At 44.2% G+C, this 24,138-nt stretch overlaps 1 protein-coding gene across 1 annotated transcript in view; it reads right to left on the bottom strand.

Moving 5' to 3' along the window:
- Window positions 1–24,138, bottom strand: part of LOC140847137 (zinc finger protein 541-like) — a 223,221-nt gene that overhangs the window by 16,552 nt on the left and 182,531 nt on the right. The window contains 8 exon segments of the mRNA XM_073226383.1: window positions 2,903–3,233; window positions 4,152–4,225; window positions 4,228–4,313; window positions 4,558–4,716; window positions 4,984–5,042; window positions 6,677–7,331; window positions 9,197–9,440; window positions 12,040–12,443. Coding sequence (XP_073082484.1) covers window positions 2,903–3,233; window positions 4,152–4,225; window positions 4,228–4,313; window positions 4,558–4,716; window positions 4,984–5,042; window positions 6,677–7,331; window positions 9,197–9,440; window positions 12,040–12,346 — 1,915 coding nt within the window. The 5' untranslated portion in view covers window positions 12,347–12,443.

Raw genomic sequence — 24,138 nt, 5'->3', positions numbered from 1 at the left:
GAGAAAGGATAACTAAAAATGTTACATAACAAATTGTATACATAATGCTTGCTTTCCTTTATTCTCTCAGTTTTTGTTACATAATACAAAAGAGTATAATGTAAGAACTAAACAATGTATTGCTGGATTTATATGTATATACACACACACACATACAGAAAATAAAATATATATATAAAGTATTTATATACATAATAAGAGAAAAAGGGTTAGGAGAAATAGAGCTGCATAGGAGTAATGTGTCTATATTTCACTGTAAGTTATTATACATCTGAACAGATTCTGATAACGTTAAGATGTAGTTTTAAGTCCTAGAGCAACCACTAAGGAAAGACTAAGAAAAAAATGAAAAACTAAAGGAATTAAAATGTTACAGTAGAAAACACTTAATACAAAAGAAAGCCAGAATAGAGGAACAGAAGGAGAAAAAGGCAAGGTACATACAATCAAAAGCATAATGGCAAATGTAAACCTCCCTATAACAATGTAACATTAAGTGACACTGGATTGAATAAACCAATCAAAATGCAGAGTTCGTCAGATTAGATAAAAAATATATGATCCAACTAATATAATCTATAGAAGACATGGTTTATTTGAAAAAAACACAAGCAGGTTGAAAATACAAGTACAGAAAAAATATACCAAGTAAACAACCATAAAAGAGGCAGAATGGTACTAATGTTAGGCTAATTAGCCTATAAAAAAAACTAGAGATAATGATAAAATTATTGCAGTGATGATAAAGAACACTGTAGTCACTTCTTGGAAAAAACAATCACACCATCAGGAAGATATGACAATTATAAGCATATATGCACCTAAAAACAGTCCAAAAATACATGAAGCAGAAACTGACACAATTGAGTATGAAATAAACAATTCAAAACAATAGTTGGAGATTTCAGTACTTGCCGTAATGGATAGGACAACCACACAGAATAAAACAAGACAGAAACATTTTTGGTGCATTCCACCCAACATCAGTAGAATATATTCTTAAGCGCACATGGGATATTCTTCAGAACAGAACATATTCTAGCCATAAAACATGTCTCAATACATTTAAAAGGAACAACATAATACAAAGCATGTTCTCTGACTACAATACAATTACATTATAAATCAAAAGGAGACAATTTGGAAAATTCACAAATATGTGGAAATAAAACAACACACTCCTCAATAATCCATGTATATAAGAAGAAATCAAAAGAGAAATTAGGGAATACTTTGAGATAAATGGAAAGAAGAATATAACATACTAAAACTTATGGAATGTGGCTAAAGCAATGTTCTGAGGGAACATATAGTTGTAACTGCCTGTATTAAAAACTAAGAAAAATCTAAAATCACTATGGTCAGTTGATTTTCCACAAAGGTGCCACACCAGCTCAATGGGGGGAAGAATAATCTCTTTAACAAACGGTGCTGGAACAACTGATATCCACATGCAAAGGAATGAATTTAGACTCTGACCTCACATAATATATAAAAGTTAACTTAAAATCGATCAAAGACCTAAATGTAAGAGCTAAAATTATAAAACTCTTTGAAGAGAAAGGAGTAAAAGTCAGCATAATTGCATATTTCTTCTCTTTTCTTAACTGACTTAAAAAAAGCAATTGTGACTTTTAGTCAGGCAAAGCTGCAGATACAACACCAAAAGCACAAGTGACAAAAAATTAAAACTCTTGTATCGCAAATACCATAAATAAAATGAAAAGATAAGACATGAAACAGGAGAGACTTTCCAAATCATGTATCTAATAAGGGGCTTGCATCCACAATATGTAAGGAGCTCTTACAACTCAGTAATACAAAGATAATAACTCAATTTTAAAAAGGGGCAAAGGATCTAAACAGACATTTCTTCTGAGAAAATACACAAATGGACAAGCACATCGGAAGATATCAACATCATTACCATAGGAGAAATGCACATCAAAACCACAATAAGATATTTTATGCCCACTAGGAGAGTTATAATTTATGAAGAATCACTAACAAGGATGTGGAAAATTGGAACTTGCATGTAATGTGCATCGAAATTTATTACCATGGCTCAGCCATTTTGGAAAATAGTCTGGCATTAAACCATTAAACATAGTTACCCTATGACCCAGCAATTCCACTCCTAGGCATAAACTCAAGAGAAATGAAAGCCTTTGTCCAACAAAAACTTGTATGTGAATGTTCATAACAGCATTATTCATGATAATTAAAAGATGGAAATAGCTCAAATACTCATCAGGTATAAATCGTTAAATGTTGTGTATCCACACAATGGAATATTATTCAGCCATAAAAAGGATTGAAGCACTGTATATGCTGTAACATGGATGAACTTTGAAAACATTATGCTAAATGAACAAACTAAACGCCAAATGTCACATACTGTATGATTCCAATTACATGCAATGTCCAGAGCAGGTGCGTCCATGATGATTAGAGATGATCAGTGGTTGCCCAGGGCTGGGGAGATGGGGGCTGTGGGGGGGGGGGGTGACTGCAAATGTACAGTGCTGCTTCTGGGGTGATGAAATTGCTCTAAAATTACATGGTGCGATGGATGCACAAGTCTATGAATTTACTAAAAAACACTGTATTTTAAATGGGTGATTCATATGGTATGTGAATTATGTACCAATAAAACTGCTAACAAAATTATTCAAGAGGACGGGCAGAAGGGTGGTCAGGCTACATGGCCTCCATATTTTCCTTCTGCCTGTAAAATTCTCAGCACCTAGAAGGCTGCTGGTTCCACATCGTCCTGGGATACCTCTGAGCAGCCATGGGACCCCCAGGCTGGACACAGCCGAAGGCCAGAGAGAACGCCTGGATCAAATGCTACATGTCGAGTTGCATCTGCCCATAGCAGGCCTGCCGTGTGATGGTCAGAGATGACAGGCCTGAGCCTCACTCACCAAGCTTGCTGCCGATGACTCTGTCAGAATCATCCTGAGTGGACATGGAACAGTGTTTAAATACAGCCCAGACCCCTCCCGGATGGGGCTCAGCACCAGGGGCGGCATATCGGGAGAGCACTGGAACGATCCCTGCAGGGAGTGGTCCACCGGGAGCACCGGAGACCACGGGCAGCGCTGGTGGCCTCCTTCGGGGCCCGGCTCCCCAAAGGCAGAAGGAGCGGGAGGCAGGAGCGATGCCTTGGGCCGCAGGCACTTTCTCCGCTTTCTGGGCTGGCTACTCTCCTCCCCGTCTCTGTCTTGTCCCTGGAGAAGAGAATTCAAAGCCACAGGGGGTGACTTGAGGCCACGTGTGCACAGTTCAGTCTTCAAGGGGGCGCGCGGATAGGCAAGGGCACTGCCCATGGAGCCAGAGGGAAACATAACACCCAACACCCCTGTCGGAGCCGGCCTCAGCAAGGGAGCCGAGCGGGGCCACCACGCCCGAGCCAGACCCCAGACTCTCGGCATGGACGTGTGGTGCGGGAAGCTTCCTCATGTGCCCCGCCCCCAGGGAGAGGCCCTGATACAAAGGGTTTCGGAGATGTATGAGGCCAGCGTCAACTTGTTAAAATGACCGGCACTTAGAGATGGGGCCGGAGATGCAGTGCAACAGCACCACAAGATGAAAAATGACCGCAGCTCCATGAGATGGACAAGGGGATCTATGCACCCTGTCGCCCGGCCTGGAGGGGGCTTCTCCAGGTGGGACCCTCCAGTCCAGGCTGCAATGGCTGATCCCATGAACTTACATCTTTTACCCAACTCCACACAATCTCCCCTCTTTCTACCAGTCTTACTGCTCCTCATCCTCCAGGTCTCAGCTCTAACCACCTCCAGAAAGTCCTCCTTGACCTCCTCAGGCGGGGTCTCTGGGGTCCCCTCAGTCCCTTTGCTCCCCCTCCCAGCCCAGCCCAGTTGAGACCTCACTGTCTGGCATGGGTCCATCTACTCACCTGGACTGGCAGCCCCAGGACGCCAGGCTGGGGCCGTCCCTGTCACCATGGTCTCCTCAGCACTGCCTCCACAGGGCCGGCATGGAAGGTGGATGAATGAACGCGCAAGACAAGCTGTTCTGGAGAGATTTTTTGTGGCACTTGGTTTGGGCTCTGCCCATGGCTTCCACTGGCAGGTTGTGCAGGAAGCAGTGGGAAGTGGACCGACCAGTACCCACCTTGGCTATGCTCCCGGGGGCTGGCTCACTGGGCCCACAGGCTCCGATGCAGGAGTCCCCAGAGGAGCTATGCTCATGCCGTCGAGGGTTTCCAGGCTCCTGGGGGGCTCTGTGCCTCCACCTCCGGCCTCAGCACCTGTCTCAGAGGCTTGAAAAACTCCATGCCGGACACCCACACACCGACAGAGAAGAGATGGTAGCCTACGAGGAACCATAGGCAAGCGGCAGAGGGGACGCTCCAGGCTCAAGCGCCAGCCCGCCCTCCCCGGAGCAGCGCAGCCAGACTCCTGGTCACTGCCCAGGCTTCCCCAGGAGGACGCCTCCATCCTGAGACAATGACACCCAGCCACTGACTCCCTCCCCCAAAGCCTGTGAGCGCCTTGCGAACACAGAACCTACTGCACGCGCGCCTTCACCTGTTGGTCCTGCTTCCTTCGAGGTGACAGCCACTTGTCGCTGTGAAAACAAATATGGCTGGTCAGCCCTTTCTCTGTATAAAATATCTGGCTGCAATTCTTGCAGACATACGTGCTCCTTGGCTCTGCCCAGTCTGCAGGGCCTCCATTTTGCTGGTTACTGTGGACAGACACGGCAGGGGGAAGAACGGGGGAAGGGGACTCCACCCATTTTTTTCTTTTTTTTCTTTTAAGTCTGATCCACTGACAACTCTCGATGAATCCCCAGAAATGGAGACGATACCCCCTTCCTTCATGGCCTGGCGGGCACCTCTTCAGGGCTGAAGCATCCAGAGCTCACTCGCCCAAGGCCAGCACATAAAAGCCCCCAGAGGACTCCCGAGGGGTTGAGCCCCCAGGCCCGGCAGGGAGGGGCTTCTGAACTTACCATCCGCCTGCCGTGCTCTCCTCCTTCACTGGATCGGGGAGCCGGTAGGTATTTCCATCCTGAAGATGAAAATACATTTGAGCCAACATATAAAAAATGAGGCATATGCAAGGACTAAAACTACAAAGTGCCAAGAAGAAAACACAGGTGTGACTCTGTGACCTTGGATTAGGCCATGCTCTCTTGGATGACACAGAAAGAGAACAAACTGGACTTATCAAAACTGAAAACTTCTCTGCATCAAGGGACACCATCAAGAAAGTAAGATCACACAGAATGGGAGAGTCATTACACGTTATACATCTCATAAGGGCCTTGTATGTACAGCTCAACAAAACTCAAATAACCCAGTTCAAACATGCACAAAGGATATGAACAGACACCAAACCAAAGACACATGAATGGCTGATAAGCACATGAAAAGATGCTCAGCACCACCAGCCATTAGAGCCTCGTGAGTCAGACCATGATGAGGTAGCACCTCACATCCACTAGAATGGCTATGGTAAAAAAAAAAATTGGACAATAGCAAGTGCTGATGAGGCTGTGGAGAAATCGGAGCCCTCATACCCCGAGGATGGGGATGTGAAATGGCACAACTGCTTTGGAAAAGCCTGGCAGCTTCTCAGATGGTTAAACACAGAGCTACCCCATGAACTAATAATTCCACTCCTAGGTAATTTCCAAGAGAAATGAAAATGTATGTCCCCACAAAAACTTGTACAAATGCTCACAGAAGCACTATTCACAATGGCCAAGTGGAAACAACCCAAATGGCGATCAACTGATGAATAAATAAACAAAATGTGATGTATCCACACAATGGAGTATTACTCAGCCATAAAAAGGAGCGAAGCCTGGCTTATGCTACAACATGAATGAACTTTGAAAACATTATGCTGAGTGGAAGAAGGCAGACATGAAAGGCCACAGTGTATGATTTCAATTATATGAAATGTCCAGAGTAGGCAAATCCATAGAGACAGAGGTAGATTCATGGTGCCAGGGGCTGGGAGGTTATGGGGAGACCTGGGGGGACAACTAAGGGTATGGGGTTAATTTCTGGGGTGATGAAAATGTTCTGGAAAAAGTGGTAATGGTGCACAACCTTCTTGAGTATACTTAAAGTCACCAGATGGTGTGATTTAAAATGGTTAGATGGCACACGAATATTAAAGCTGTTTAAAAAAATAGAGGATGCAGCTGTTGGGTGCTAGACCTGAGCACGTCGCAAAGAGAAGCGGCTGACCGCCTGGCGCCCAGGTCCTCGTGGCCACCACCTGGGCAGGAACCAGGCTAATGCTGCACAAGTGCTGACACATGTGGGCACCCCTGCCCCACAGCCAGAGATGGCATCTCATGCAGGAATACTGAGGGGGAAGGAACTCTCCCTTTATATCCTCTGGAGAATTTGAGGGGCAAACCCAGAAGGAAGAGATGGGCAAAAGGAGGGCAAGCAGAAAAAACTCAGTGAGGGAAGGTGACACAGGGCGTCCCAGCGACTTGCAAAGCCTTCATCCTGGCTTTTCTGTGGGTGAGGTTGGTGGGGGGGCCACGATCTCCCTGAACCTTCACTTCCCCTCTGTAAAACTGGGTCTGAGGACGCACGGGCACTAAGTAAAATGCCTGGATGACTCAAATTCAGAAACAAGTGATGAGTGAGACTCTCATCTCACAGCATAAAGTCAGGTACCTGGATCCTGTTGGATATCGTCAGCTTGGACTTTGAGTCCTGTGGGGGGTCCACCGAAGGCACAGCGTCCTGCCAGCTCTCCAGGGTGGGCGGCAGCTGGGGTGGCCGCTCCGACTCAGCTGGGTGTGGACCACCATTCTCTCCTTCCCTGGAGTGAATGGCTGTGAACCCAGCGGCGGGCTCCTTCCACAGGGGGTGACACTCCTTGGGAACATCAGTGCCCAGGGTCACTGGGGCCGCTGGCGTGCAGGGGTAGGGCCCCAGTGAGGGTGGGGAGGGACAGGCTGTGTTTTTCCCTTCCCCGTCATCTGAAGCCCCAACCAGGACCGGGCCGGGAGAAGAGATCTCCTGGTGGACTGTGCTGCTCACAATAGAGCGCAGGGGCTCTCGGTTGGGCAAAAGGGGGCCCGGGGTCCTGGCTTCTGGAGGCACCAGGGATCGCAGGCCATCCGCAGCAGGCTGGTCGGCCACCTCGTAGGCAGGAGAGGAGTCCCCACAGGCTTCTTCCTTGGGGGGGGCCTCCTTCAGGATGCAAAAGCCGTGCTGGTCCTCGTAGTGCCGGCGCAGGGAGCGGTCATCACAGTAGCTCTTGCTGCAGCCCTGCTCCATGCATGCAAAGGGCTTGGTCTGCTGGTGGGTGAGCAGGTGCCTAGTCCTGGAGTCACACATGAGAAGGGAGTCAGAGGTCACTGGGGCTCAGCCTCCCACTGCAGGGTCCCGAGCCTGACTCCCCCCACAGTGCTCCAAAGGGGGAGTGGAGCTCAGAACCACAGTTCAGAACCTGCACTCAGCCCCGGCTACAGTCAAAGCATCTGGAAGGGGTGCCCCTCTCCCTCACCATTAAGCAAACCCCTTATCTGAGAGAAAAATCAACAGAAGCCAGGCCAGAGTTCCCCAGAATGGGTTCCCCAGGAACACCAGCCCTCCACAGTTGCTCCCTGAGGACGTGGGCTCAGCTGGCAAGTCCGTTCTTATAAAACACCATTTGCTTCTTGGAGGTTCACGGGAGCAAATTTAAAAGCCACATAGCAGGTAGATAGATAGAGGGTCATCTATGTAACTTGCCATGTCTCTGAAACATAGTTGCCCACAGAACTGTTTTTTGAAATAGCCCCTCTTTGCACCCTTAAGAACCAAAGTTTTGTAGAATACATTTGAGGAAAAGCTCATTTCGGGAGGATCCTGCCTTTATCAAAGGAGTCCTTCCCCTACCATAGAATTCCTACAAGGAGACAGCTGCCTGAAATCCCCCACAGGAAAAAATACAATTTACAGATGTGCTACCAGAACTTTCTAGAAAACAGCCAAATGTGCCTCCTATAATATAAATGAATACAAATATGCACAATGATTATGTCATACTCATATCTACATTAATAACTATAAACAGATGAGAAAATCACCCTCTGCACTCCAAGCAGCCCTAGTCTGGACAGTCCTAATAATACTGCACATGGGACGTGTCTGATAAATGACAAAGCCCTTCCCTAAAGGTCAGCCCCGGCCTCCATCGGAGGAGAGTGGGAGAGACCCAATCTCCAGCTCCCCTGTTAACTGGTCTGTGACATGAGCAAATCGTGGCCCTTCCCTGGGGGGCTTGGTGAGAGGATGAGTTGGAAGGTGGGTCAGTCAAAGCCCTGTGGGACGGCCAGGACCATATAAAATGCAATGGACTCTAGCTCCATCCATGTTGTTGCAAATGGTAGGGATAAGGGGGTGGTGGGGGAAGAAAGGGGGCATTACGATTAGCATGTATAATGTGGGGGACATGGGGTGGGCTGTACAGCACAGAGAAGACAAGTAGTGATTCTACAGCATCTTACTATGCTGATGGACAGTGACTGTAATGGGGTTTCTGGGGGGGACTTGGTGAAGGGGGGAGACTCGTAAACAATGTTCTTCATGTAATTGTAGATTAATGATAACAACAACAACAAAAAAAGCAATGGACTGCTGTCTCCCACTTGCCAGTCTCTTGGTTTGAGAAAGTCTGTCTGTCCTTCCTCACTAGCAGGAAAAGCTTATCATTTACCAGACATTAAGAACAAAAGGAATTCTGCTTCAGACTCTTTTATTGGGCTTTCTTTTTAAAATCGAGTTAAAAATAATAATAATAATAAGTTAAAAAAGACAAGAGTCTCTCATGCCCTGTGGAGTCCAGGTACATGTTCCTCATATAAACACGGGCTGGTTCTCCTCAGGTACCCACCACTGTCTCCAAACATTTCTCTATAAAGTTAACCCGACTCCCTCCATGACAACATTGCCTCGGGACGTCCTGTCTGCAAATCAAGGCAGTGATTTTCTCATTGGTAGACTTTGGGGGCTTGGAAGGGTGACCTGTTCAGGGCAGTGCCAGACCTGTCCCCAGACATGGAGTTCTTGTGTAAGCACCGGTCACAGGGACCCAACACCAACAGGGTGTGTCGGGCTCATCTGGGAGGTGATGAGAATGACCTAGGAACATGCCCCCCGACCCCAGGCCCCTGCACAGACGTTGGTGACCACACTCCTACATACAGGTGGTCCCGGCGCTTAAAGGCCTTGCTGCAGATTCCGCAAACGTGTTTCCGTTCCTGGCTGTGCGTGAGGTAGTGCTTGCTCCGGGAGCTGGTGCTGCTGAACACCTTCCCGCAGACGCTGCAGTCCAGAAGCAGCTTCTGAGGCGAAGTGTGATGCTGCTCTTCTTTCCCTGCGCTCCCGGAGGTGGCCCTGCCTCCTTCGTCAGCCTCTCCAGGCACCTGAAGCACGGCCAGCCTCAGGTCTAAACAAACAGGAGAAAGCCACGTTAGAGACACCCGGGGACATGGAAGAGCTCGGCTAAAGCGCTCCCCGACTCTCAGAACCGCAGTAGACGCGGGAAGAGAGGCCCGGGAACCCTTTCTCCATCTCCAGCACCTTAATTCACAGAGAGAACAAGGCCTAGACTGGGCAGTGGGGAGAGTAAGGACCCTGGCCCGGCCACGCTGCAGGACGGCGCCCAGTCAGAGGCCACACTCAGGACAGTTGTGGCCTGGAAGGCTTCTAAAGACTAGGGTGCTGTGGCGGCAGGGGCTTTATGACACCATTTATCTGGGACTCCGCAGAGGTGGGATCCAAGAATCCAACAGGCCAGCTTGTGGGGGGTGGAGGGGCTCAGCTTCAGGAGCCGAGTGCTCAGCGTCTGAGCCTGAGACCCAGCGGAGAGACCCAGCAGCACGGAGCCCGGGCTGGGCCTCCAGGCCCGGCCTCTCGTCCCGACCTGCCTCTGGCCGCTGCCTCCTGTGACTTCACCTGCCTGATCTACATTCTCCTCCTGTGGGAAATCACTGTCCCCAGCGGTCAAATGATTCCAACAGTGTAAATGAGGAAAAACAGGACTCCTTCCGGGGCAAGTCCCCAGCCTTGCTGAGTTACTTTTAAAATGCTCATTAAAGCAATTTAATTAAACTAGAAAACAAAATGTTGCTTCAAAAGATTAGCAAGGACCCTGACAAAGAGGCAAACGAGTCACCGGCCCAGAAAGCCGCCTGCCCTTCCCCGGAGGCCGGGTTCCAGGCGCTCTCCAGCTGTGTGCGTCCCTGACGGACAAACCCACTGCTAGGAATACGCTCAAAGAACCGATCCAAGAGAAAACACGTGTAAGAAGTTGCTCACAGAAACACCGTAACAGTCTAACCAGCAAGAATATGGCCACCCAACACCATGGAGTAATCGTTACAACGATAACTGAATATTCTACCTTTATATATGAAAGCAAATATACTAAGGTTTAAAATTTTCAAATAGAAATGTCCACTTAATTTCTGCAAAACCATGCCTTTCTGAGTGACTTCACCCATGGTTTAAAAAATCTATGTGTGGGAGCCGGGGTGGGGATTTTTCCTGTTACTCTTCTTCATTTTCTAGGTTTTCTTAAATAAATATGCATTACTTTTCTAACTTAAACATTAAAATTAATAAAAGTATATGCATTTATGAATTTAAGTTATGTAAGCATTAAAAAACAAAGAGTTAAAACTTAATGTTCAGTGGACTTTTTTAATAAGGTTAAAAAAATGCAATTTAAAATGAATTTGGAAATGGTGAACTAAGTTAATGATTGTAACATTTTTCAGTGGGGCGCATGGATCCGTATGAAAATCTGGTGAAAGCTGCAGTTTCTCTGGCCAGCAAAATGCACACATGTGCACACACTTTTTTTTTGTATCATCAATCTACAATTACATGAGGAACATTATGTTTACTAGGCTCCCCCCTTCACCAAGTCCCCCCCCACAACCCCCATTACAGTCACCATCCACCAGCATACTAAGATCCTGTAGAATCACTACCTATCTTCTCTGAAATGTGCACATGTTTTAACACTGGCATTTTCATGTTAATTTCTGTGGACGGGGTTGAGAACCCCAATTACGGTACCCACACAGGCCTGTCCAGTGCCCAGGGCAGCACCATGGATGTCCCAATTCTAGGAATTTATATTTAGCCACTGTTGCAACACGGGAGCACTGCACCTTGCGTGGAGTGGGGGCCTCGGATGTTTTTCATTTTAGCAAGTCTTCAGGGGGCTTCGTGAGCTGCTTATCCCAACCAGCAGTAATATCTGGTTTGCAGGGCCACTCCAGATGTGGCTTTCCCCGCACGTGCTGTGACTCTCACTCGATCAACCCACCTAAGCATCTTACCTAAGGATATCGTGAAGAGGCTAAAACAAAAACTGAGTTTATCTTGTGTGGGAAGCGTGAAGGCAAAGCAAAAGGCAACAAGCAAGGACTCTAATTACTGTCTTAGTTCTCTCTTTGCTGAAGAGAAGACTTAGAACTAAATCAATGGGCTGCCGGCATTAACTCAAACAATATCGATAAAAATCTGCGCACTGTCCAGTGCTTTATAATCTATGAGGGGCTTTGACATTCACTTCTTCTTTTGCTTCTGACCGCTGTCACTCTGGGGAAAGCAGAGTGCGTATTGTCATCCCCCACTTTGCAGACGAAGACACTGATCCTTAGGAAGAAGAGACAACCAAGGAGCAAATGGACAGGATCCTAGCTCATTCTGCAAACAGGAGAAGAGCCTCTGAGATGTGGCATGGGCAGGAAAGTCTCTCACCACCTCAAAGGTCTGCCCACTCCACACACAAGATTAGGATATCTCCAAACATCCACATTTCTCAGCATTATTTCCTAGGATCAGTATTCAGTTTCCTTGACTAGTGAATTGGGAACAATGCCCAAGCAGAAAACCACAAGGTGACTGTCCTTCCCCATTCACCCACAGAAACGGAAAGTTTCCTTAACCAATCCACACAGAATCAACATGTAGCTAGCCCAGGAAATTCCACACAGCCCACCAGGCCCTGGGACCCAGGTGGACAGCCTCACCCTGTAAAGAAGCCTGAGATTCCGGGTCTGCATACTTCTCCAGCAGCTTCACGGAGTCACGGTCCTCCCCAGAGTACAGGGAGAAAGCATCTACGTTGTCCTCCAGCACCTTGCTGGGCACATTGGGTGCTGGGAGGCTGGGGTCCATGTCCAAACCACTCAGGCCAGCACAGAACAGGTCTCGGGAGCTGGGACCCAGATCCTGGTTGAGGGCATTGCTGCAGTTGAGTCCTTGACTCTCAGAAAATGAAGGGAGGTGTATCTCGGATGGATGGGCACCCTCCTCCCCTGCGCTGTTCTGGTCCATGGCTCTCTGCTGCCAAATCTTGGCCAAGAGCTACTCTCCAGACGAGCGAGGCTTGCAAGGAATCGGGGAGGAGAGATCCCTCGGTGGTTTCTAAGTCCTGAAAACAAACAAGGAGGAATCAAAATCATGAGATGGCCATGGAGCATACAGAGCATGGACTTGGACTTCAAACAGACCTGTATCTGGGTCTGTCCTCTGCCATTTAACAGCCATGTCAACACAGGTAATTCACTTAAGCTCCACAAGCCTATTTCCTCTTCTGTAAGTTGGGCCTAAGAGCACCTCCATCATAAGGTGGTTGTTGGGAATAAATTTAAAGATTTCCAGCAAATTCATGGACTGAACCAACTTCTTCTCCAGCAATGAACATATACAAATATGACAAAAGATAATTTTTAATATATAGCCAGGCTCAAGAGACAGGTAAAACCCCAAGTTGCCAGGAAAAATGTGAAAACTCAAAGACGACTTGGAGGTACAAGCTCAGGTCTGCCTTAGGGGAAAATCAGACTCAGATACAGGACTCGGAGCTGTTGCCTAATACGGCAGCCGCAAGGCATATGTGGCTCTGAAGCGCTTGAACTGTGGGAGGCCCAAGTCGAGACAGACTGTGAGTATAAAATACACAGTCAATTTAGAAGATTTAATGCAAATCAAAACAAAGAATGTATCTGTAATGTTTTACATTATTACATGTTGTAGTGGTACTTTAGATATAGTGGGTTAAATGTTATTAAAATTAATTTCGTCTACCTCTACTTTTCAATGTGGCTCCAAGAAAATTATAAATAATATATGCCTTATATTAAATTTCTATTACAGAGCATTACCTTGGAGGCTGGCACCTGGGGTCAAAATAGACACAAGGGAAAAGGAACAGGACCTTGAGCTCACAGGAAATGGGGACCTGGGACCCCAGAAGAGTTGTGACATCCACAGGACAACTAAAGAAATAAAAGAGAAACTGCACACAAGCCTAGAGAAGCATTCCAAGAACTAAAAGAAAACAAAGAAACAAATAAAACACAGGACAATGAGAGATGAGAAGACCCAGCACAAGAAAAGAAAAAGTCAGTATGAGACAAGAGCAAATATCTTTTAAAAGAAGCAATTGGAATTCCTAGAAATGAAAGGCATTTAAATAAAAATTCACTGGCAGGTTAAAGAGCAGATTAAACAGTGCTAAAGAGGAATAATTAATCAGCAGAGCAATCTGAGGAACTCCCTCCCAAATTCAGCACAGAGAGATAAAGACGTGGAAAATATGACTGAGGAATTGAGGAATTATGAGGAGCAGATGCAAAAGTCCCAGGCCTGTGTCTAATAGGGAAATGAGGAAAGAGGAGACACTACAGGAGGACAGGATACTAAGGAGATCACGGAGGAGCTCCCGGGACTGCAGAAGCACATGACGCCAGGCTGAAAGGTCTGATCCTTGAAGACATGGGGTTAATAACAACCAATCATTCCAAGGCCAGAGCAGAATAAATGAAAATGAATTCACTCCGACATGCAGCAGTACTGACGAACACTAAAGACAAAGAGACACCCTAAAAACTACCAAAAAGAAGAGGCAGATGATCTACAAAGGGAAGACGACTAGCCTGGTGGCAAACTTCTCAACAGAAATAACGTTGGAAGGTGTGGAATAATACCATCAGCAAAGGGAAGGAGAGAGCCAGCCCAGAACTCAACACACGGCAACATCTGTATTTAAGGAGCAATGCAGACTTTTCTCAGTCAAGGCTTAAGAGTTCACAGGTTTCTGAATCATTTGGGAAAAAGAAAGTGACAATGATTGATTTTGTATTTTAAGTATAAACTCTAAAGGAATCTAAGTGTAACTACCAAAAGGAAAGGAATAAACTATGTAGCATTTAAACTAGTAGGATTTATCTCAAGAAAAGAAAGAGAGAAAAAAAAAAGACTCAAATTCCTAAAATCTGAAATTAAAGAGGGGACATCACTAATGACCTTACAAAAATAAAAAGGATTATAAAGGAATACTACAAACAATTACATGCCAACAAATTAGGAAACTTGGATTGAAATGGACAAATTCCTAGAAAGATACAAATTATCCAAACTGACTCAAGGGACCACAGACTACCTGAGTAGACCTGTAATAAGTAAAAAGATAGAATTGGTAATTTAAAAAGTTCCTCCCTGTGCCCCCAAGAAAAACTTTATCAGAACTCTGGAAAAAAGTCAATGGTTTATAGTAACCAAGTGAACTCCTATCAAGAAAATGGTGACTGAAATCTGGTAGGAGAAGCCTGTGACACTGTAACTTCCCCATACCCCATCCCACTCCCCAGCTCCACGGCAGTTTGCAGACAGCACCCAGTTCCTCCTGGTGTAGGAGGGAGCAGAGACAATCTTGTTCTCAAAGAACTGATGTCTCTCTTGACCTGGATGGCTCTTGAAAAGCTAACACAAAGGTCTTGCTTTGACTTTGCCTAACCTGGAACTCAGGACAGCGAGTAGAGTAGCCATGGGGATGGCATTTGTTGAAAACATTAAAGCAACTAGGGCAAGTAGTTCTAAAATTCATATGGAACCACAAAAGATCCCAAATAGCCAAAGCAGTCCTGAGAAGAAAGAATAAAGTCGGGGGGATTATGCTCCCTGACTTTGAGCTCTACTACAAAGCCACAGTAATCAAGACAATTTGGTACTGGCACAAGAACAGACCCACAGACCAGTGAAACAGACTAGAGAGCCCAGATATAACTCAAGGATATATGGACAATTAATATACGATAAAGGAGCCATGGATATACAATAGGGAAATGACAGCCTCTTCAACAACTGGTGTTGGCAAAACTGGACAACTACATGCAAGAGAATGAAACTTATTATTATCTAACCCCACACACAAAAAGAAACTCAAAATGGATCAAAGACCTGAATGTAAGTCATGATACCATAAAACTCTTAGAAGAAAACATAGGCAAAAATCTCTTGAATATAAACATGAGCAACTTTTTCCTGAACACATCTCCTTGGTCAAGGAAAACAAAATAAAAAATGAATACATGGGACTACATCATGCTAAAAAGCTTCTGTACAGCAAAGGACACCATCAGCAGAACAAAAAGGCATCCTAGAGTATGGGGGCATATATTTGTAAATGACATATCCGACAATGGGTTAACATCCAAAATATATAAAGAACTCACACACCTCAACACCCAAAACACAAATAACCTGATTAAAAAATGGGCAGAGGATATGAACAGACACTTCACCAAAGAAGAAATTCAGATGGCCAAAAGACACATGAAAAGATGTTCCACATTGCTAATTATTGGGGAAATGCAAAGTAAAACCACAATGACATATCACTTCACACTAGTTAAGGTGGCCAACATAGAAAAGACTAGTAACAACAAATGCTGGCAAGAATGTGGAGAAAGTGGAACCCTCCTACACTGCTGGTGGGAAGGTAAACTAGTTCAAGCAGTGTGGAAGCAATACTGAGGTTCCTCAAAAAACTAAAAATAGAAATACCATTTGACCTGGGAATCCCACTCCTTAGAATTTACCCAAAAAATACAACTTCTCAGATTCAAAAAGACATATGCACCCCTATGTTTATCGTAGCACTTTTTACAATGGCCAAGATATGGAAGCAACCTAAGTGTCCATCAGTAGATGAATGGATTAAGAAGATGTGATACATATACACAATGGAATACTATTCAGCTAAAAAAAACAAATCCTACCATTTCCAACAACATGGATGGAGCTGGAGGACATTATGCTCAGTGAATTAAACCAGGCAGGAAAGACAAGTGTCAAATGATTTCCCTCATTTGTGGAATATAACAATGAAGCAAAACTGAAGGAACAAAATAGCAGCAGACTCACAGACTCCAAGAAGGGACTAGCGGTCACCAAAGGGGAGGGTTGGGGAGGGAGGGAGAAGGGGACTGAGGGGTATTATGTTTAGTACACATGGTGTGGGGATCACGGGGAAACAGTGCAGCACAGAGAAGGCAAACAGTGACTCTGCGGCATCTTATTACACTGATGGACAGTGACTGCAATGGGGTCTGGGGGGGACTTGATAATATGGGTGAATGTAGTAACCACATTGTTTTTTCATGTGAAACCTTCGTAAGAGTGTATATCAAAAATACCTGAATAAAATATTAAAAAATAATAATGGAAAGAGTCTTCACTGACAGCATTTGACAAAGAACAGTCCACAGAAATAGTCTAGAAAAGTCCCTGAACAGTTACAACCACGAGGAAGAGCAGCAGGCAGCCCTGGGGTGGAGGGAAAATCCGACTCCCAGAGTCCCCGCGTTGGAATGTTCAGCATGTCCAGTTTCTCAGCAAAAAGTTACGACGCATGCAAACAAAGATGTTCCGATCACAGGGTCATCTATTTCATGCAAAAGGAATCAAACAAGATCTGGCCTTTTATGTCTGGCTTCTTTTACCAGTAAGCATGGCATTTTTTCGGGTTAATCCACATTACACAGCATTTACCTACCATAACTTCATCCTTTTTATGACCAGGAAACATTGCATTGTCTGTAGAGACCACATTTTCTGCCTCTATTAATCTATTGATGGGCATCTGGATTGTTTCCATTTTGGCTTTTATGAATACTTCTATCCACACCTAAACACTTAATAAACATGCACTGACTCACTGATAACAAATCTGGTGGACGCTAGGATACCAGGAGTTGGGCCTGGACTCCAGGCCATATCAGCGTGTACTGTTTAAACTCTTTTTGTGTTGAGATGTAACGGAACTGCTGTGCCCTCAACACCTGCGTTTCACATTGTGCATCTCCCTGTGTGTCTGCGTGTGTAGCCCACCGAGGGAGCTCAAATTCAAAGTTGAATACAGGTCCATAGACCTGGACCACAGCTCTGGGACCTGACTGAGTACCAGAATTCACAACATGGGGGATTTAGAAAGGTGCATAATGCATACACCGTGTTTTAAATAATCCCCAGGGAGTCCAGGACAGCACCTGGTGACCAAATCATAACACCTAGGATGACTCAGAGTAAAGCAGAATAAATAGACTGCAAAGAGCAACATGTGAATTCAGGTTTGGCCACCAAAGGAGACTGGAGACACCCTGGCATTCTCAGAACTTCCTAGGTTTCTAGACTGCAGAGAAAAGGGTATGTGTGAACTGTATTAGTTTCTATTCAGAGGCAAAATGATTTCCCTGCCAATTCTCAAGTTTCTTTTACAGGGCTGCTGGAAGCTGTTTTCAGTCCTCCGAGGAGCAAAGAACCCAGCTTTATTCATCTCCCAGTAATAAAACAAGCTGATAAAATATAAAGTAGTATTTTGTAAAATAAGATGTTAAGCATTTTCTCCTTCTCATGGATTACACCAAGTGCTTTACATGCATTCATTCACTCACTCCTCACTCACTACCCAGAGGCTGGTTCTATTATTACTTCCATTTTACAGGGAAGGAAAGGGACTCTGAGAGGACAAGTAATCTGTCCAAAGTCATGTACTTAACAAGTAGTTGAGCCAGATTTTAAACCCAGATAATTTGACCTTAGAGCTTGTGTGCTTATCCACCACACAACACTGATTCCTTACGGAATAAACAGCAGACCACATTGTGTACCCTTTAAACTAGAAAACACAAGAGGTTCTGGGTGGGGCCAGGGCGGGAGACAGACTGTCTCTGGAATCCCCCAACGCTTGAATCACCTGCTTTCCAGCATACTCCCAAAGTCCAGAGAACACATCGGTCTGGTCACAACCTCGGGCAAGCAAGCCCAAAGTCCAAAGGCCGTGCTTTTCCACAAAGTAAAGCAAGCCCCCCTCAGCCGATATTGAATTTACTTGGGTTCTGTCATCACACAAATTCAATTCATCAAGTGTCAGCACCTTCCATGTCCCTGTGGGGCAGGGTCTGTGGTGCCCTGGATCCTTGTAGACATACCCAAGGGTCCAGATACTCTTTCCAAGAATTGTATGTGTTTTCATTTTAAGAATTAACTAAAAGAAAAAAAATCAGTGTATCTATATGATTGGATTAACACTCTATAACCAAGTGCTACCATTTGGTTTTGATGCCTAGGGTATGTTTACAATGGCACTAAGGCAAACAAGGACTATTTTTACTGCCGCAGGCTAATGAGAAGCTAGAGGTGGATTTAGCTCATTGCAATGCCTTCTGTTCAATTAAAAGCCAACAGGCATCCTGGTACAAATGGAGGTTTTACTGTAGTTCAAACTGAGAAAGAATGGAAGAATTGAGACATCACAGGGTCTGCTAAATGCAGAAGGGCTCAGTGTGGCAGTCGGGAAAGTAGTTGTTTCAAGGAAGCAGCTAAACTTCAACAAAATAGCATGTTTGTATTTTGAATTACATTGGCTCGGTTGCTTGGCTTGTGTTTAAGTGTATGCTGACTTTATAGCAGAGAGAACTGTATAAGAACTGTTAAACTCTAGGAATATAAGCCTTGTTTCATCAACATTTTTGCATTAACTGTTTAAAAAACAATAAGTCAATACTGGCGATCCAATGCAATTTCAATTTTTTTCTTTTAAAACAGGGTCATCACTCCATGACTGGTGGGGGTAGGAAGAGAAAGAACTCTGTGAAATGCTACCTTTTGGTGGGGGGTAACCTGCCATATGGTTCTAGACTGCAGCAGGAAGTCCACACTAGATAAATAATGTTTACTGTAGCATTGTTTGGAGGGAGGGGAAAATCTGAATGTTTACCTGGTCTACAAAGATGTTTTGTTTAGCCTGCAGTAAATTTAAATATTTTCTACTAGTTATCAAATTGAAAAATCTGTCTGAGTTCTTTTGGATAGCGTATGAACTCTCCAGAAGAACTCTCTGTACTTACAGAAATGTTCTAAATCTGCACTAATGATAGCCACGAGCCACAGAGCTAAGGAATACCTAGAAATGCAGCTGGTGCAACTGAGTGACTATTTATTTTATTTTAATTCAGTTCAAATTTATATAGCTACAAGTGGCTAGTGCCTACCAAATTGGACACTACAGATTAAGAGATTCTATGTTAAGTAAGGCTGCCAACTTGTATTTAAAATTCTGGGGGAAAAAATCTGAGCATCTTTCAACACTGAGTCCACATTCCTGTAAAGTAACAACTGGCTGGAGCTAAGAAGCTGTAGCTACTTTAGACAGAGCATGCCCCCATCAGTTTGCCACAGTCTTCACCACTCCCTGTTCTCTCACACCCACCCATCCTCTCATTTATATGCCCTGTCAGGCCTGTAGAGGCATCTGAATTCAAAACCCTGATTTGTGTGGTTTTCTTTGACCAACATCTCTTTCGTCAGTTTTGCCAAATGAAGCCCTTCAGAATCATGCCTAAATGCCCCCTTGACCTGGAGAATACTGTTCACATAACACAGTCCGAGGTTATTTCTTCCTCCTCTGAACTCCAATAAGCACTTGTCTGATAATCCTAACACTTATCCCAAATGGCCTCAGAATTTATTTTTCAGGTTCTTCAATTTTCTCTAGACTATAAGCTCTAGGTGGCTGTGACTCTGCTTTATGTGTGCATACTTCTCATAACATCTCAGCTGGGACAGAACTCTGATCAAAGAAGGCTCTCAGCAGCGCTTTCACTGAAGAGTGACAGGATTCCACTGTGCCACCTCTCTTCCTTTCTGAAAAGCCCCAACCTGTTGGACCATCAGCCTTTTATTACCCAACCACCACCCTCTTCTTTCCCTCTGCATCGGTGTTACAGGGAGGAAGTGATCATCTTTGAGTAACAGCAGGCTGCTGGAAGCTGCATGAAGAGACAGACCTGCAGCTTTTACCCTATGAAAGTTTTTCCTCATTTCCCAGTCCTAACTTTGTTATAAAACATAGGCCTGTCCACTCCTAGGAATTTACCCTAAGAATGCAGTAGAACAGTTTCAAAAAGACAGATGCACCCCTATGTTTATGGCAGCACTATTTACAATAGCCAAGAAATGGAAGCAACCTAGGTGTCCATCAGTGGATCAGTGCATGAATGGATAAAGATGTGATACATATACATAATGGAATATTATTCAGCCATAACAAGAAAACAAATCCTACCATTTGCAGCTACATGGACGGAGCTGGAGGGTACTATGTTCAGTAAAATAAGGCAGGTGGAGAAAGACAAGTATCAAATGATTTCACACATATGTGGAGTATAAGAACAAAGCAAAAACTGAAGGAACAAAACAGCAGCAGACTCACAGAACCCAAGAATGGACTAACAGTGACCAAGGGAAACAGACTGGGGAGGATGGGTGGGAAGGGAGGGATAAGGGGGAAAATGGGGCATTAGGATTAGCACACTTAATGTAGCAGGTGGGGACACAGGAAAGGCAGCATATTCACAGAAGACAAGTAATGATTCCATAGCATCTCACTATGCTGATGGACAGTGACTGTAATGGGGTACGTGGGGGGGGGGGACTTGATAATAGGGGAGTCTAGTAACCATAATGTTGTTTAAGTAATTGTACATTAATGATACCAAAAAACAAAAATTCAAAAAAACAAAAACTAAAAAAACCACAGGCCTGTTTTTTTGAGCTACACAATGTTCTTTATAAATGGATCAGCCAAAACTCGCAACAAAATGGGTACAGAGGGCAACTACCTCAACATAATAAAGACCACATATGATAAACCCACAGCTAACATCATGCTGAAGAGAGAGAAGGTGAAAGCTTTTCCTCTGAGATCGGGAACAAGACAGGGATGCCCACTCTCCCCACTGTTATTCCACATAGTACTGGAGGTCCTAGCCATGGCAATTAGACAAAACAAAGAAATAAAAGGAATCCAAATTGGCAAAGAAGAAGTTAAAGTTTCACTATTTGCAGATGACATGATATTGTACATAAAAACCCTAAAGACTCCACTCCAAAACTACTAGAACTGATATTGGAATACAGCAAAGTTGCAGGATACAAAATTAACACACAGAAATTTGTGGCTTTCCTATACACTAACAATGACCTAATAGAAAGAGAAATCATGAGAAGAATTCCATTCACAATTGGATCAAAAAGAATAAAATACTTAGGAATAAACCTAACCAAGGAAGTGAAAGACCTATACCCTGAAAACTATAAGACACTGTTAAGAGAAATTAAAGAGGACACTAACAAATGGAAACTTATCCCATGCTCTCAGCTAGGAAGAATTCATGTCATCAAAGTGGCCTCCTGCCCAAAGCAATATACAGATTTGATGCAATCCCTATCAAATTACCAACAAGCTGGAACAAATAGTTCAAAAATTCATATGGAAACACCAAAGATCCCCCAATAGCCAAAGCAATCCTGAGAAGGAAGAATAAAGTGGGGGTGGGGGGATCTCACTGCCCAACTTCAAGCTCTACTATAAAGCCACAGTAATCAAGACAATTTGGTACTGGCACAAGAACAGAGCCAAAGACCAGTGTAACAGAATAGAGACTCCAGACATTAACCCAAACATATATGGTCAATTAGTATATGATAAAAGAGCCATGGACATACAATGGGGAAATGACAGTCTCTTCAACAGATGGTACTGGCAAAACTGGACAGCTACATGTAAGAGAATGAAACTGGATCACTGTCTAACCCCATACATAAAAGTAAATTTGAAATGGATCAAAGACCTGAATGTAAATCATGAAACCATAAAACTCTTAGAAAAAAACACAGGCAAAAATCTCTTGGACATAAACATGAGCAACTTCTTCATGAACATATCTCACCGGGCAAGCGAAACAAAAGCAAAAATGAATAAGTGGGACTATATCAAGCTGAAAAGCTTCTGTACAGCAAAAGACACCATCAAAAGAACAAAAAGGTATCCTACAGTATGGGAGAATATATTCATAAATGACAGATCCGATGAAGAGTTGACATCCAAAATATATAAAGAGTGCACGGACTTCAACAAAGAAAAAGCAAATAAGACAATTAAAAAATGGGCATAGGAGCTGAACAGACAGTTCTCCAAAGAAGAAATTCAGATGGCCAACAGACACATGAAAAGATGCTCCACACCGCTAGTCATCAGAGAAATGAAAATTAAAACCACAATGAGATACCACCTCACACCAGTAAGGATCGCTACCATCCAAAAGACAAACAACAACAAATGTTGGCGAGGTTGTGGAGAAAGGAACCCTCCTACACTGCTGCTGGGAATGTAAATTAGTTCAACCATTGTGGAAAGTAGTATGGAGGCTCCTCAAAAAGCTCAAAAGAAATACCTATTGACCCAGAATCTCCACTTCTAGGAATTTATCCTACGAATGCAGCAGCCCAGTTTCAAAAAGACAGATGCACCCCTATTTTTATCACAGCACTATTTACAATAGCCAAGAAATGGAAGCAACCTAAGTGTCCATCAGTAGATGAATGGATAAAGAAGATGTGGTACATATACACAGTGCAATATTATTCAGCCATAAGAAGAAAACAAACTGTACCATTTGCAACAACATGGATGAAGCTAGAGGGTATTATGCTCAGTGAAATAAGCCAGGTGGAGAAAGACAAATACCAAATGATTTCACTCATATGTGGAGTATAAGAACACAGAAAAACTAAAGGAACAAAACAGCAGCAGAATCACAGAACCCAAGAATGGACTAACAATTATCAAAGGGAAAGGGACTGGGGAGGATGGATGGGAAGGGAGGGATAAGGGTGGGGAAAAAGAATGGGGGCCTTACGATTAGCATGTATAATGTGTGGGGGGGCATGGGGAGTGCTGTGCAACAGAGAGAAGACAAGTAGTGATTCTATAGCATCTTACTATGCTGATGGACAGTGACTGTAATGGGGTTTGTGGGGGGGACTTGGTGAAGGGGGAGTCTAGGAAACATAATGTTCAGCATGTAACTATAGATTAAAGATAATAAAATGAAAAAAAACCATAAAAAAATAAAATAAAATAAAATGAAAATGGATCAGCCACTGACATTTCTTTTAATGGAGAGATTTCAACTAAATATGTGGATTTCTGGCTTCTCTTAAAAATTACCAGATTTGATATTCCCTGATAGTCATCAATAAGAGAGAGCTGACAGATGGTGCCGTCTCTAGAGAAGGCTGTGGCCTCCAGTTCCCACAGTCCTCACTTACCTTCTTGCCAGGCCCCTATAATAATCATCATCATAATAGTAAGAGTAGAAGCAAACATTTATAAAGGCTTTATCATATACCAGGCCCTACTCTAACCATGTATGTATCATCTCATTTAATTCCCACAGTACCCCTTTGAGGCAATATGCTGTATTATTAACCCTATTTTATGGATGACGTAGTCTAGAGAAGTTAAGTAACTTACCCCAAATCAAGGTCATGATTCACCCCCAGGTAGTCTGACTTCAAAGCTCTCACACATAACCACTCCACTGTGTTGTAATTCCACACTTGAGGCAGGGACTCCTGTGTAATACTCTGCACCCACATTTTTAAACTGACTAGTCAGGAAAGACTCCCTCCTCTGGCCATCCAACCAATATAATTTTTACCAGAGGTTTAACTCATTTCCTCCGATATCTCATGAAAAGAGCAGATTTAAAGCTTACATTGTGAAAGAGAAAGACATGGTGCAATCAGTAGCCTCTGACTGTACTTCCCAGGAAAATTTCTTACCCAGAATTAACTAAACGAAGAAAAGAGACACCAAAGTTTCTCACTCTAAAAGCTGATCCTAAAAGAAGGTGCAAATAAGCACTAAAATCTAGAGGAGCAGTTTTCATGGTGAGGTGGATGGCAATGTGGGGAGCCCCCAGGTCTTCAAGAGTCTT

Source organism: Manis javanica, chromosome 17 (genome assembly GCF_040802235.1).
Source record: "Manis javanica isolate MJ-LG chromosome 17, MJ_LKY, whole genome shotgun sequence".
Classification (NCBI taxonomy): Eukaryota; Metazoa; Chordata; class Mammalia; order Pholidota; family Manidae; genus Manis; species Manis javanica.
This window is presented reverse-complemented; position numbering and strand designations above follow the sequence as displayed.